Source organism: Neodiprion lecontei, chromosome 3, assembly GCF_021901455.1.
Source record: "Neodiprion lecontei isolate iyNeoLeco1 chromosome 3, iyNeoLeco1.1, whole genome shotgun sequence".
NCBI lineage: Eukaryota > Metazoa > Arthropoda > Insecta > Hymenoptera > Diprionidae > Neodiprion > Neodiprion lecontei.
The window spans coordinates 38,263,580-38,279,811 of NC_060262.1; the positions used below are offsets into that span (position 1 = coordinate 38,263,580).

General features: G+C 44.4%; 1 protein-coding gene across 3 annotated transcripts in view; it reads right to left on the minus strand.

Moving 5' to 3' along the window:
- Window positions 1–16,232, minus strand: part of LOC107225079 (hemicentin-2) — a 235,007-nt gene that overhangs the window by 14,383 nt on the left and 204,392 nt on the right. Inside the window, exon 1 of one of the 3 annotated variants that reach the window (XM_015665408.2) lies at window positions 6,550–7,799. The exons of the other annotated variants lie outside the window; for them this stretch is intronic. Within the exon in view, the coding sequence (XP_015520894.2) occupies window positions 6,550–6,610 (61 nt within the window). The 5' untranslated portion in view covers window positions 6,611–7,799. Of the gene's footprint in view, window positions 1–6,549; window positions 7,800–16,232 lie in introns of those variants that run through there. 3 annotated transcript variants of the gene reach the window in all.

Here is a 16,232-nt window from a genome sequence, read left to right on the forward strand (position 1 = left end):
GTCGAGTCCTCTGCCTATACTTTACACCGACCAGAGAAATATACTTATATCGACTTTTTCCGTTTCCTTCATAGGCTGGATAATATAGGTTCTATAAATAAAACCACCGTGTATCGATTAAACTATATTACGAATTTTTTCATTTGTGTGGATGTACTCACATCCATGTATATACGTATCACTATACATCTGGGCGTACGTATTTATTTTGGGGGTAGTTACATATGTACTGTATTTTAAATATATACACATACATATGTATATGTGTTCGATATAATGAATATGCTGACCTTTTGTACCAATTCTGATACATATTCGTATTTCGACATCGGGGATTTATCGGTGGGCGAGTATAACTCGTCGAGTCGATTTCGTACTTCGCGATAAGGGGTGCCTCAATTTTATCAAATTTTATTCATTCATCGTTTCGGAAATAGAAGACGGTCTTCTCGAATTTCAATCTGTTCGTTGAATATACGAGATTTTCGCGAGCTTGAGACAATAAACAAACGGGAGCCACGTGCCTCAATCTTAGGCACAAATAACATTTGTTTCGTTAACATGGATGTATATTATTAGGCATCTTTATTATTTTAGTTTAAATTCAAGTGAAGTTTCTGCAAGTTAGACCCGCGCGAAAACAGATTTAAATCCTTGAATTTACTCAAATTTTTAAGATGATACGTATAAATTTCCTCGACTAAATTTGTAGACTATACTATTGGACAACGATTTTATCTGACTAGTTGTAGGAACTTCGTCACTGATTTTTTTATTTATTTATTTAGCATCTGACTTTACAATGAAAATGCGTTCATACACGAACAATGACGAGTCGACGTCTAAGATGGCGCAAGAACATCGCCTCGTTATTTTGATCACTGTAGTCGATGGATATTTGTGACGTAGCAAGACGGTTTTTCCGTTCACTTAACCCTCCGGGTTCATTACTGGAATTACTTTCTGAGAAGCTAATTCTGTTCTCACCATGTAACTCTCATGACTTTCAGAAAATTTGGGCCTCAATAACACTTGGAAGTATTAAACCGAATGACTTGGCGCAGTAATTTAAGAATACTCGCAATATAATGAGACATACACATTATAAATTCTATTTGTAAGCTGTTTCACTTCTGAGAATGTTAATCGTCGCATATTTTCGAAATGTATCATGAATTTCGAAACGAGCAGAATTGTTTGCCCGTACGGTTACATAACTTGCGAAGTTGATCTCTTCGAGGAAATACATATCGACTTTCATACGTTCCCTATTTCTATGACATGGAATTGTTCCGAAGAGTCTTCAAAGGACTGGGGATAACCTTTTCTTGACGTATCGACATCGATTCATAAATTCTCGCAACGCATTCCTCGACATTTACCGTATCATCGTAGAAACGTGTAAGAATCCTTGGAAGCTCTAACCCGTTTTAGATATTTAAAATCGATAATCGTATAATTCAAATAAAACGTACACAGCAGAAAATCAAACTACAAATGCTGCCTCATCCGATTATTTTTCCGAAAGACTCTCCTTCTGTGGCGTCATTTAACAACAGTTTCATCTCCTTTCCCCGAGCAATGACGAAGCGCTTCTTCATCTTCCCGCAGCTTTCCCTTATTCATCGAAATCGTTACCGTTGCTCGAGCTCTGGTTTCCGGCGAAAAGAGAACGTCTTCGGTTCGTGTCAAGGGTGCGAAATCTCTCGACGCCGTTCCGTTGTATCTATCTAAAGCGATTCTAACAACGAGTGACATTACCGAAAGTTTCCTCGTCCGATTCGACTTTTCGACAGGCCTGAAAGAGACCGGAGATGATCGATGGCTGCAGCTGCATCGCCGAAACGCGAAGCCACAGATTCGTTGCAAAAAGTTTTTTACACCTGTCGGTGCGGCCTCCGATCGGATTGTTTAACAGCGAAGATCTTACGCGCAGGTGCCAGTGTGTATAATAATAATTGAGGACGGCGATCAAGCAGCTTCGTCGCAGCTCGGCGTGGAGGGAAAGAATTCTTGTCAGTTGACGTCACTCGTACAACACTCGGTGTGCCAATGCTTTGGTAATAATTAACGACGTGCGTGAGGTGACAACACGATCTCCGGGAGTGGAATTACTCGGAAAATCGACGGCTGAGGATATTTATTAATTAGCAAAGATATTGCGACGCAGCCTGTAGCGGATTACGTACGAATATTAGTCGTAGCAGAAATCGTTCCGAGAAATGTCGATCTCAAGTGAACGGTGCACAAGCGAAAAGAGAGAGGCGTGTGTAATTGTGACACAAGGCCGTCATCTTGCTGCATGATGCATGGATCGGGAGATCGAGACGGAGATTTAGATACGGGGAAAAAAGTGGAGCGGCAAATTGGCGGCAGCCATAACGAGCATTGTTTGCCCGCTGTGTAAAGGGTAAAAATTAAAGCGGGTGAAGTTGGTGACGTTACTGTGACGATTCACCGTTGTTTCGTAATTTCACGAATCTCTGAAACGCATTAAATTATAATCAGGCAAAGCGGTGATTCATATTTTCAAAACTTAGCCACTTCAGAGTCACTGAAAAATTGAAAAATAGTTATTTTTTCCCCCAATGTTTCGTTACGCTAACGCTGCCAACTTCAGCCCCATAAAAGTTACATACGGTATCGACTTCTAGTGAAAACCGCCGGGTCAGATATGGCATATAAGTAATTCACGTGTGCACGAGTCGCGATGGTTGAAACTTGTCCCGTGCATAACATGCTTCTTTACTTGTTTTTCTGTTCTTTTTTTTTTATACTACATAGACCTTTTTTCATAACCCGTTCCCTCGATACGACGTCCGTTTGAATTTCTCCTGTTCTGCGCGCCGAGGGACGATTATCCCGAGGGAAACTCGACGCGTGGTTCGCTTTCAGGCTGTCAGATAGCGCTGCGTGTTCGTTTCGGTTATTTTTGGTAGATGTAATACCGGCAGATGAATTCGGTTTGAAAATTATTGAAAAACTTAGAGGAAAGTCGAAATTTTTAGCCTTGTCGCAGGTCTACGGGCTTGATGGCATCGTTTAATTTTCAGTTCATCGATCATTGCAGGTTGATAAAATAATTCTGCCGTTGGAAAAAAGGTTTACTTTTATTCAGGAAAAACTATTTGATTAGACGTGTGTGTAGTTGGAAGTTTGAAGATTTGATAAATTGATACGATTTTGACATGCACGTATTTTCAGAAGCCTGGCTTTCTTTCCCAGAAGTGAAATGAAACCCCCGTCTAAGTAGAGAGAGAGAAAAAAAAAAAAAAAGAATCGAGAACTTTTTCGCGTATCTCTGTAGAAGGTTCTTTGAATATCGTTGCGCGTTTCGAGATACTCGAGCGACGTTTTCCTTCCGCATACGTCGACCTTTTCAATACCAGCTTGTGCCAACAAGCAACGATGGCAGGTGTAGATACTCAATAAGAAAATTGGTAAATACGAAGGATGGAAAATCTTTGGGAAAGACTTTGGGGCACGATTTTCCGCGAGTATAAAATGTGTGTATAAATACACCCATACACATAATACGCGTTACACATGCGAGGTGGATTATTGTTTCAGCGCACGAAGGCGGGTACCGGTTGATTTTATCGACGAGTGTCGAATCGCCTCATTCGTACACGTCGTCACGTACCGCTGTTTACGAAAACGCTACGCTACATATGCCTGACCCCGTTTCCTTAATTCCACAGAATTATCGGTACCTTCGGATTTTCGCCGTCTCCGGTAACTTGAACTTGCATTTGGCGCAACTGGCACGGGGAAAGGTAAAGTCGTCCTGTGTCGTTAGCCGGATAATTCGAGCTGCATAACGGATTGTCGATTTACGAAACGTGTGGAAATCGGTGACGACGAGGGAGTGAAAGCACGACGGTTAAACGTCGTAGTGTACGAGCCAAGATAACTGTTGTAGGATCACTCGGGGACGACTTGTTCGATCTAGCGGTAAATAATATGACCATCCTGGCGTAGTAAACTGTGCGATATGATGTACCGAGAGTACGTAATTCGCTGCAGGCATTGCGGTTTATGCGTAATCGCCGTCGAACCCATGAATCGGATCGAAGATTTTTCTCCCAGTTTACGAAACGCGCTTTTTAAGCAGCTCTAACTCGCCTGGCGATTAAGTGACGCGAAATATACGCAAGCTTTAATCGGTACCAAAATGTTGGTCAGATAACATTGAAACATTTGGCGGAATTTCAGGACACAGACACCGAGTGGAAACTTGAGAGGTAAATTGTTTTCGATACGTTATCGCGACGGTTTTAATTCCGAGCTGCACGCAGCTTGTGTCGTGATTTTTGATCCCAAGGAGGGGATAAGGCGGCTCTAAAGTGGGGGACGGAGAACGTGATGCGAAAAAAAAGAAAGATGTTTCAAAGCGCGAAACGAGCTGCCGAAAAATCGGACCCTGGATTTCGAGCTACAAGACTCTGCGAGTAACTATTTATATGACAGTGCTAATTTCTGTTTTATTTTAGTTTTCGATTCCGTTCGGTTGCCCGGATCGCGCTGCTTCGAGTTTTCCCGATTTCCAATCTCGGAAAAGTTTCGACTCGAGGCTCGATGTTTGATTCCTGCAGACTGTGCAGCTGTTACCTTGCACCTAAATATGTGGTCTCTGCCAATTTCCCGCCAACTCCTGCGCTTTTATTTCGTCCCGAATCGAAGTTTCACCGCTCGAGTTGCTCCCAATGCAGATTGCAATTCGTTCGGCGATTAGCGGGCGCTGCAACGAAATTGGAAATACGCAGAAACGGTGCAGGATTTGGCGATGTTTAGCGAAACTCAGGTAATAACGTGAAATAAAATTCCTCCGTGCCTAAAGCGCTCATCGTCGTGCAGGAAACGCTCTTCCGTTTCTTTGCGTTTCACCTGCGGTGGCAGATACGTAATGCCAGTCGCAATTACGTGACAGCTGCCACGACGTGGGAGTACGGATCTCTGATTCAGACTATTAGGATAGCTGCTCGGGTATAAGGAAATCGAGAGCCGACGTGACTCACAGTCGCCGAACAACTAATTAAAACTCGGCGCAGTTTGAACGATTTCAAAAATTCAACGCAAGACGCGTATCTGTTTTTGCATCAAGAAAATTGTGGAGGTGTCGGAAAAGAAGACGTAACTTTCTCCCGTAAATCGTCTCGATTTTTATTCAAGTTAAGAAAAAAAAAAAAAAAATGGGGTTTGTTCAACATGAGCTAGGGGATAAAAGCCTGCCACTTATACTCGTGTAAATTTGTAATGTCTGAACAAGTTTCCGTACGTTGCTGATACAAAGCTGAAGCTAGCGCGTGTTAAATTTTTTGGAAATAGAAAAATGCAGTTCAGCTTTATCCTGATAATTCTATAAAAGTATTGGGGATTCATGGCATTTCACTAAATTTTGATTTTCGGACCTTACTACCTTATTCGAATGAACGTTATGGAGCGTTTGGCTGCTAATTTATGAGGATGAAGTTGGTAACGTTACTGCAACGATCCATTTTCAGGAAAAATTGTTGTTAATTTTCATCTTTGCGACTTTCCGAAATTTAGTAAACCGCCGTAAACAAAATATACACTAATTCCGAAAAACCAACTCTTCGAAAGTCATCCTCAAGTTCCTCAAGATCGGGATACTAAGAATGGTGTACGAATTTCCAAATTCTCCTCCCAGAATTTGGAATTTCCGGCCATACTTTCTATTTCGCTCCCCCCCCCCCCCCCCCCTTCAATTCCCTCCCTGTTTATCAGAAAATGGGCTTCTAGACGGACCCGTCCTTTTCGAAGGCTAAGCCCGTTTTTCAGGGCTTTAACGGTGATCCGGTCCCCGGTGACCCGGGCACGTTGGGCACGTTGGGCACCCCGGGGACACGAGGGGCGGTCTCAACGACGGAGCATCTGCCGACGATACAGGCGATGCATGCGGCACAAAGAGGATCCCCGAAAATCCTGCAGGATTCCTTTTACCCCCCAGGAAAAAATGGTTAGCCAGATTTTTTTCACCGAGAAAGTAGAGAGTTTCTCCATTCCGGGTCAGTACAAGTAACGTCGAGTTTTCATCGACCAAGCGTGATTGAAAGCTCAAATTTTTTTCGAGCCTGTACGATAATTTGCCTAGAATTCGCTACTTCGAGCTTTGGTACAGGTCATAAACGAGAATAACTTTTTATTTGTCAAGCTTGATCGGTCGAACTTCAAGGTGCGCTATTTCGAAGCCGCTCAAGTTTCAGCAAGTCGTTAAAATTACGATGCGAGAAAGTCTGCAGAACGGCTGGATTTGTAGAAAGTGCAGTAGAGTTGTACGGGTGGTCGAATTCGCATTGAATCGAATCGAGGCTTGGCGGCCATGGAAATTTTCATTCGCTGCTCGACGTTTGATTTCTGGTTAATTTCGTTGCGTTTCGTTTCGCCCAGAGGCCGAAAAAAGTGGGAGGTGTTTTTCGGAGTGGGAGAGAGAGAGAGAGAGAGCGGGAATGTTAACGATTGCCGTCCGTCTGACCTTTTCTCTCTCTTCGCTTCTTCGCCGATTTACCGTCAATTCTGACAACTCACCTGACAGGATGAGAAAAACTGTGGAGATGGTGCTCCTCCGACTGGAGGTAATCCCGGCCATGACGTCACCGCAGGATGCAGCAAGTTGCGCGGGAAAAATTTGAACGAAGCGCGATAATCCGCGTGCACCAAAGTTGCCCCGAAACGTAGACGATTACGGGGGATGAAACGAAAATGTCGGAAAGCACGCAGCGTTCGTTCCGCGACTCTCACCTTAAGTTTATCATTTTGCTTAGGAAATTTCGTCGTCAACTTTAACAAGCAACTTCACCCGCACCTCGAACTGCACTCCGGAAACTTTATCACCGTGCATGAAATACCCCGAGCACTCCAACTCGATTCCTATATATTTGAACGATTTGTGCGACCGCTGATTTTTTCTGCGGATCAAAAACGTTCCGCATCGGAGAACGGAAATGACGAAATTACATTAAAGGCCACGATTAATCATCGTATAAAAAGATACGACGAAAACTCAAACTTTTAGAGTTCACCGCTCTGCAGGCACCTCCGGTCGTGTAAAAATGGTTTCCGGTCGCTCTTCACCGGACGTAACCGAAAACCTCTGGCTCTTTGTCACTTTAAACCGCAGGTCGAACCAAACTTTTTATTCACGTAAAGGTGTGCCGTTGCATTATACATGTGTATCCCAGTGGGTGGTGTCGCTTTTGTTTTTTCTTTTTTTCTTTTTTTGGTTTCTATAAATTTTTTATCATCCACGCGTTTTTTTCCTTTTTTTTAACTAATGTTTTCACGTTCCCGCGGGTAAACTTTCCAGCCGTTGTTTCATCCGTTTCCGTTTCGGCTTTACACGTCACCTGCACTTGAACAGTTGAAGCGACTGCATGCGCAGCGATGATAAAGTGTAGCAACGTCGCAGCACTCGCGAAACGGCGACACAATTTCAGAAAATGAACAACAAACAAAAAAAAAAATAAATAAACAAATATACAGGTTTCGGAAACACTTTTCACTGCAGGCGGATATTCCCTTTTTGCACTTTATTCTTTCACTCAAGAAATACAATATTTTACACACTTCGTTACAGGGTAAGTTTCACCCTCCTATAATCGTTAGTTTTTCCACGCAACGTATATTAAAATATTACATTAATCGAATAAGTTTCGTCCCTTCCCTTCGATAACTCGGTGTTAAAAAATCCCAAACGCACGTATATAAACTACGTACGCCACTCGATATAACGGGTGAAAAATCGCCTATCACCGCACAACTAGCGAGCGGACTTTTCAACGGTCGCTCGCCAACTGAACAGAGAGACGCGTAGGCCAGCCGATCAACCCCCACCAACCCCTGGCGGGTCCCCCTTCTCCGCCCCCATAATCCCCACTACTCGTCGTGTGGAAGTAACCGCCGCCGCTCGTCGTCGCGACGCTTCTTTTTTCACCTAGCGTGCAGGCAGCAGGCGCACACACGCACACACACGCGCGCACGCCATGTGTGCAAACATGCACGTATACACGACTGCATAAGCAGAGACGAGTTTTGTGCCATGCGTGCGATACACGGACGCAACGCGACAAGCGGGATTTCGGTGTGCGTGGTTCGTGGTTTGGGCATGGGTCGGTGGTCCCCCTCCCTCCCGCCCTTCCTATCGCCCCACCGCCCCCTCTCCTCGCCCTCCGCCCTTCGCCCTTCGCCACCTTGCCTCTGGAACCCCCCACCCCTGGTACTTTGGCCCTTCGAAGGTGGCAGGTGGTTCGCTTTTCGGCCAGGGGCCAACTGTTTTGTCTGTCTCGGCCTTCTCTCTCTCTCCTTCTCTCTCTCTCTCTCTCTCTCTTCCTCGCTCGACGATGATGCACTCGTCGACGGCCTCAATTTTTCGAACCTGAAATTATTTCACCGCGAGAAGAATCTTCCTTAGGTAGGTAGATATATGCTGTGCAGCATCTGTGCGCACGCGGCTGCGGCACGACCGATACCTCACCTGAAATCGTTTTGCGGACGGGTTGGGCGAGGATCTCGTTTCTTTTCTTATTTTTTCATTGTTATTTTCTTTGGTTCGCGGGTTTATGTACATTTATTATCCCCCACCCCTCCCCCTTGCCCCTTTTCCCTTTATTCTTTTACACTTTGGTTTTTAATCGCTACGCGCATCCAGCCGATACACTGGTATCGGGATTATTAACTCATCGATCGTACCCAGGATACATTATAAAACTGTGTACAAGTATATGTACCCTACGGTGCTCGAAACTTTCAAGTAATTTCGCGTTGATACTGTTCTTCTTTATCGTATCTTTTGGCACGGATTTTTTTTCGTTTTTTTTTTCAATCGGTCGTTTCAAATTTCGCGGTCGGCGATGATGAAAAGTCGAGGTTGAAAAAGACGTACGGACACAAATCTTTTTCTATTATCCGAATGATCCGATTGAACCGGTTATAAATAGTCTTGAAGTTGATCACTGTAAGGGTGAAAGATGGGAAAAAGGTAAAACATCGGTGCTTGATGTTATTTTTATTTTTTTGTCCTTTTTTTTAAAAGATTACCGAGTCGAGTATTAGCGGAATATTAATTTTATCAGCTCGTCACAGTTACTACAGTTGTGGCTTTAATCGGCGTTCGAAGAGCGTTAACTCGTTAAACTTGTTCTATCGGAGTCTCGCTTCGGCAGCCAGCGTGCGACAGCGCATTTAAAATTTTGCAAAATGAGACAAGCTTATTGGATGCTCGCGTTGTCTGCTCGAGGCTCGCGGTAAAGTTCGAGTCTGCGTTACACGTAATGAGAATCGCGAGAGTCTGCAGGGTTCGGAGGAAAGCCACTTATGGTTGCGGCAAAAGTTCTCCCTCGAGGAAGCGTCTCGCTGCACGATATAACCTGCTTTTCATGCCTGCAATGTGACGTCGACGCTTCGGATCCCGTCTAAGTCGGATAAAGGCGCTGCCGGGTTCCAAATTCACTCCAACTCTCCTTTCGCCCTCTGATAAACCCCCGTAACCACTCGAAGACTGCCGAAGCCGCCTTCGCAGGGTTCCTTCGAAGTTTGGAAGCTACTTTCGCGAAGGATTCTGCCAAGATCGATCACGGGACGTTTAAAAAAATCGATCTCACAAATCGATTCTTCACCTTTTTTAAATTGCTTCGTTCGATCTTTCATGCTTGGAGTACACGATTAGTTTATTATGTCAAATTAAGATCGACTCGCGATTCTGTACTTTTGATCGACGCGGTTCACGCAAATTTTCCATGAGATTTGACGCTGCGTGATTGAAATTTTGACAGCTGATGTCGCGAGTTTAGAGTTATTTAGTTATTTCTATGCTTCGGACTTCTTCAAGTTCAGAAGAGATTCGAAGTATAGAAAATTCAAAATTCAATAATTAAGGTTAATTATAGAAAACGATAGTGCAAAATAATCCGAATTCTAACAAAATTTGAAGTTCCACATTATAAAATTCTATAATCTCTGCTTTTTTAAAAATTTGATACCGTCAACTCATTAATTTCTAATTTTTAATTTCATTATTCTAATTTTGTCGATTCCGTACTTCGGTTTTTCATTCTTCACCCTTCAACATTTTCGCTTTATTTTCTCTACCTCGCTTTTCAAAATTTTGAAATCCTACGAAACTCCATGACGCTTGATCAAAATACGTTTCTATATTACGTGTAGAATCGTCAGAATTCTGACCGTTTATATTTTACCTTTCTATACTTTGACCTTTATGCATTTTTGAAACCTGATATTGTGACTTCCACTCTGCACTGCGGTATTTTATACTTCACTTCAGGGCTTTCGTTAACCACTCGTAACAGAATTTTCCATATCACCAGCTGCTCTCGCTAATAATCACGATTTAAATCATAACGATATTTCGGATCGATCCATGCCGAATCGACGTTTCATTGGGCTCGAATCCTAATCGAACGGATTCTCGAGGAACCGATTCAGAATCAATCCAAGAATTGATTACCTCGGAAAAATTGAAGATCCACTTTACGCAGGTAGTCGGCATTTCGATTACCTATACCTCGGTCGACTAGGATTACTCGTTCGCCATGCCTGGCCGCAGCGCATCTCTCTGCTTCCCAGCTAGAGTGTTCGAAGAGCAAAAAACACCTTTCCACTCGGCTGCTTCTCCGAGCTGCAGGTGTCCGTCTTGGGTCCGTCGACAGGTATCGGGCCCCGACGCCGCGACGCGGCGACGCGCGACGTCCGTTCTTCCAGGATTCGTTGGAAGACCCAGCCGGAAGAGCGCCCTGCTCTGTCCTGCCCAAGTTCGAGATAACTCTTCGTGGACTAGACGCCTTCTTCTTCTCGCTGAAACTTTATTAAATTCCGTCCCCTGTTCCCATATATTCCGGGTATTTTCCCGCTCTTGGTCTTCAGCGGTATTAAGGGACGAGGCAAAGGGTGAAGGAGTTTATTAAAATCTCACTGACGCCGGGAGGGGGGGCTGGAATCGCTCGCGGATCACGTTCGGCTAAATCGGTCGCTGCAGGGGGATGGTTTATGCCGCGTTACCGTGTATTCGCCGCTTTTCATCTCTCATATATTATTCATGTGTATAATTCTGAACAGTATATACAAATATCCGCTGAAATACTCCCGCGCGGTTGTTTATACTTAGGTACTTAGGTACTTACTTTTTTGCATAACAGGATATAAAGTGTTTCAATAAAATCGCCGCGGAGATTCGAAGAAACAGTAATCACTGGGTCCGATTTTTGGGATCAGATCAAGTTGGTGGGTTTGTTATTTGTTTTTTGAATCAAAAAAATTCTATTTTCTCACCGACGCAGACTCCCCGATCAGCGATAATGAGATTATTCGAGGAAGCGAGCACCCGGCCGAAATTTACAAGCACGATGGAATAATTCTCGAGCTTTCGAACGGGGAACCGAATGGGGATAAGGTGAAGCGTCAGCCGGCGAATTCACGCGTTTTCCTAATTAAGGCCGAAGCGCGAACGAATCGTGAACGCCCCTGCACGTCACGCAAAGGCGAGGTAAGGAAAGGGAAGACCGGGATCGCAAACGACCTTTTAACTATCCAACTACCCCGGCCGGTCCCCTAATTAAAATGTTAACTAACGCAAATTAAACCAAACACTCGACGCAGTTGCAATCTTTCGACAAGTTTACTCTTCTCTTCGGGACCGTGAAGCGCGGTGCTCGCAGTTCGCCACCGCGTGACAAAAGCGAGTAAACCCAACAACTTGGCGCGTTCGCCCGCAAGCTCGAGCTTCGGGGCGAGAAACTTTCCCAAAAGCGATTCGGTCTACGTTTCCGAATTATCAAACCCCCGAGAGAATCAATCGCCTTTGAGGGAGGTGCGGAGCGATCGACAAACGGCTGCCGAAGATCGTCACCTGCGGGTTCTCAGGCGATGCTAATTCCCGGTTCCAGAAACCAGTTTGCATGATTCGAAATGCCGAATTCGGGAGGAGCGGCGTTTCGGTTCGGCTACGCGACGACGATATTCAAGGACGAAGGAGACGCGGCTCGACGGGCGCATATCTCTTTGGTTCACCGAGTGTTGTCCCTTGCCGGGTTGAAACCGCCCTGAATCATTAATGGGTCGTCTCGTGTACCGAAGCTTAATTACCTCCTGGCGACAGCTTACGCAATAATTATGCACGCGTCTTCGTCCCGGGTTTTGGCCGGCAGGCAGGCGCGAATTCGCGGTTGCAGGGGTGGCCGTTTGATCGCCCCTTTGATCTCCGTACGCACCCGGGTGCCCGTGCTGGCCGTTCTAAACAAAATAAATCCCGGGAAAACACCTCCCGCATTTACCGATTGAGCCAAAGTTTAAGTTTGCCGAGCCAAGTGGGTGAGTAAATTCCTGGATTTCACGAGTGCGCGGATATCGTTCTTCGAAAGCTCCTCGTTGGCTGGACGAACGGTGGTTTAAGTTCGGCTATTTCCAACGGCACTTCCGTTGGTGTAAGTAAGCAGCGTCATTTCCATCTACCGCACGAATTTCTGATCCGATTTCTCACCCCTTGTGGACACTCTCACCTTGCCCTGCCAAATTATGGATCTTCTTCGCGGCTCGTTCGTTATCTTCTTCTTACTTTCGCCCCGAGTTACGTACGTTCGTACGATGCTTAAACCAAACACCGTCTGTCACGACGGCTTTCATCGAGCTCGTTGAATTTTCCCAAAATCCGACGTACCTTCCGACCACGTCCCGAGGATACGAGGCTTTCGAAGAACAGCGCCAAATCTCCTGCGGCGAAACTCTCCCTAGTCTCGATTTCTCTCCTCAAAAACCCATTAGCGGGAGTTTATTTCGATACACGTCTTCGGATTATCGCAGAATTTTTGAAAATTCTTGCCATAAGTCGTGTGTCTTGCCTTATTAAAAAAACTCCAAAATGTAACCGATCGACTTTTTTGAATACATGAACGCAAGTCGCGAAAAGTGATTATGGTCCTTATGATGGGGGATGACGAGTCTCAAAAGAATTTTCAAGAGGTTTCGGCGGGTGACATGGTGACCCTTCGTCTCCCCTTTTCTCTCCCTTTCGCTCTCCGAGGATCGGAATCCCCCGGTTGTTCCGGATCGAGCGAATTACGGAACTTTTCTAACGACCGTCACAATTTGAGGCTCGTCAATCTTCGATAATCTCACGTCGCGTCTCGAGGGCGGGAGCCCTTCTCACCCCCTCTTATAGGGTCGCTCCTTCGACCTGCGGTGCGGCGGAGAAGTTCGTTTAGCATTACAATATCGGGCCGAATTGGGCCGCTTAATTTCACCAAATCCCGCTGCAGGCTGCAATCGCCTAAATGCGCTTCTCGTCGTGGGCGCGCGAATAAAAGCAGCGCGCTAATATCCTCGGGATATAAATATGGAAATTTTTCCTCGGTCCTCCAACGCAAATACATATCCGGAAGAGAGGCGAATTCAATGCCGCATCATGCCTCCTGCGTCTCGTTTCAATTCCAAAGCAACGCACACAAGATATTTATATACGAGTTTACGTCGTTCGACTCTTGGGTATATTTATTCAATTTTGTCGGATACGTGCGTATTTTTACACGCCGGATGTTCTTTGGACGCCTGCAGAAAATTACGAGTTGGGGTGACGAAAATTCTCGATCGCTCGTACGTAGGGGGCGTGAAATAATTATACGCGCAAATATTCCGTTTTCGAAAAAACGTTACGAAATTGTTTGACGCAATTTTATCACGACGAAAAGGGGATTTTCGTAAAGGGACGAATTCACGCCAAGATATATCGAACACTCGGAACCCTCGTGTGGTGGAGGAATATTTAGTCCATACAGATATTTCATCTTTTCTTTCATATCGAAATACAATAAAGAAGACAGGAATTTTTCGTTGGCTACAAATATTTTCAATGCCATTTAATTTTCATCGGTTATTACAGCCGACATCAAATAATTAAAATCGTTCCTAAAAGATTCATCACCCAAAAATACACGTTCAAAAGTTCGGCGTCTAAATTTCGGATCAGTGAAAAATGAAAAGATTCCCAACTACCATTCGAATGGGTTCAACTGCACCGCAGGCGTATGTCAAGGGTCTTCAGTGATACGGATCAGCGTAGGTATAACACGTGCAGAGCAAAGAGTGTAAAGTACCTGTTAATTTCCGGTTTCGCTTCCTGGACGACGGTCTATAAACGTCGTTTGAGCCAGGCGAAAGCGGTGTAAGGCACACACGGTACCTGAGCCATAATTAATTAATTAATTAAACATAACCGGGGCATAAATACGCTGCGGCTGGACGGTGGCAGAGAATAGCAAGTCGCGAGTTGCGAAACGCGTGCAATTACCGCTGTTGCGTGAGCATGGAATAAGCGAATGTACAGGGTGAGGAAAAAGTATCAAAGCCTCTAGAAATCTCGCGGAGTTCGGTGAAGAAAGAAAAAAAAAAATCACCAAGGTTAAATCTTGGGTAATTTTTAACGAGGGATTGCAATGGTGACCTTTGATTTGACCTCGACTCTCATCTTTTAGTTCATTTTGAGATTAGCTTTGATTTTTCAAACGGGAATCCCAATATTTGGTGCCAGAATCGAAAGGAGCGGGAAATTTTACCTTCCAATATATGTTAAGGTCAATGGTCAACGTGGCCTCTACGGATCAGACAAAGGTCAAAGTTATGCTTGGTAACAATAATGCTGATAATTTTTAAGATTCGGATCTCACGCAAGATGTTTCACGCAACTTTTAAGATCCAATCGGATCGTCCTGACCAAGACTGACAACTTTTGTGTGAAAGATCTCGCATGAGATGTGGATCCTTAAAATTATTCGCGTTATTACCAAGTTACCAAGTATACTTTTGACTTTTATCCGACCCGTAGAAGTCACCTCGATCCTAGACCTTAACACATCTTTCCCATTCCCATGTTCTCGTTTGAAAAATCAAAATTGATCTGAAAAAGACGTCGAGGATGAGGTTCGAGTCAAATCAAAGGTCACCATTGAATTCCTTGTTAAAAATCACCCAAAATTTAAACTTGTTATTTTTTTTTTTGTTCACCGAACCCCGCAAGATTTCTAGGGGCTTCCGTACTTTTTCCTCACCCTGTATAACCGCTCTTTGCGAGGTCGTTCGCCATCCGTGCATTACAGAAGTGGACGGGCAGGCGGCTCGGAGGTAGAGACAGAATTGACTCGCACCGTTCCTGCGTAAATCATTAGCCTAATACGTGCGTCCCGCTGAGAAAAGGGCCGAAACTGAGAGAAGCCAAGTTTTGGACTGCCCGTTCGTTACCGCGAGCTGCCAGGGGTGAAGGTTAGGGTCAAACGAACCAACTAATTGCCAATTAGTTCTGACCGCGTTGCTTCGAAAACGAGTCTAAGCAGCCCTACGCTTATCGTTCCCGTTATATATCCGGACTTGAAACGAATCGTCATTGTAAAATTTTCGCAAATAGGGATCGCTACGAAAATGTGATGGAAATAAGTATTTGGTCTGATATTTATCGTCACCCTGCAACATATTTTTCAGGTTTGAAAATGAAGTACACACTGAGAGAAATTTTTAGTTCCGGTTACCGCTCGGTCCTTGATTATTTTCATTTTTTACCACAATCGAAGAATATAGTTCTAGGTAGAAAATGAAAATTAGTTTTCTAGCTGTCACCGGAAAGTCTAGTATCCGTTACTATTCTTTCTCATTACGATCACTGTTGCTATATTTTCTTGTAGCTGTTGCGGAAATTTAATGCTTGTGCAACAATAAATTGACGTTAAAGTCTTGTTTAGCTAAAAAAGTAGAGTAAACCGAACGAACTGATTTCGCGTTGCAATTACCAAAAAAAGGATCGACGATAGCGCAAAATGGTTACGTGTAACTCTTTTTTCGCAATTCCGACAATATTCGAACAGTTTTTTTAACGATACCTGTTTTACCGAGAGCTTCTAGTTACTGTAACAAATGAAATTTTTCTCAGTGCACGCTCATGCACCGTAGACTGTACGTAGGTATTAGTAACCCACAATTGCTAGAAAAGTTTCTTTTCCTTTCAGTCACACATCGGGTCCTTGAACTTCCGATATTGGTTGAAGGTTTCTGGGTGCGATGGAAGTCGCTTCGTCGGACAAGCCTCGCGAGTCTGCAGTATTTCCCTTTTTTAAATTCAGGCACACGGTACCGACTCGGTTCCGGCGTCACTATTTCCGGTCTTTTCATGGACACTTGTACAAAGTATGGGTATAACGCGTCTAGCTGGGACTGGTTTG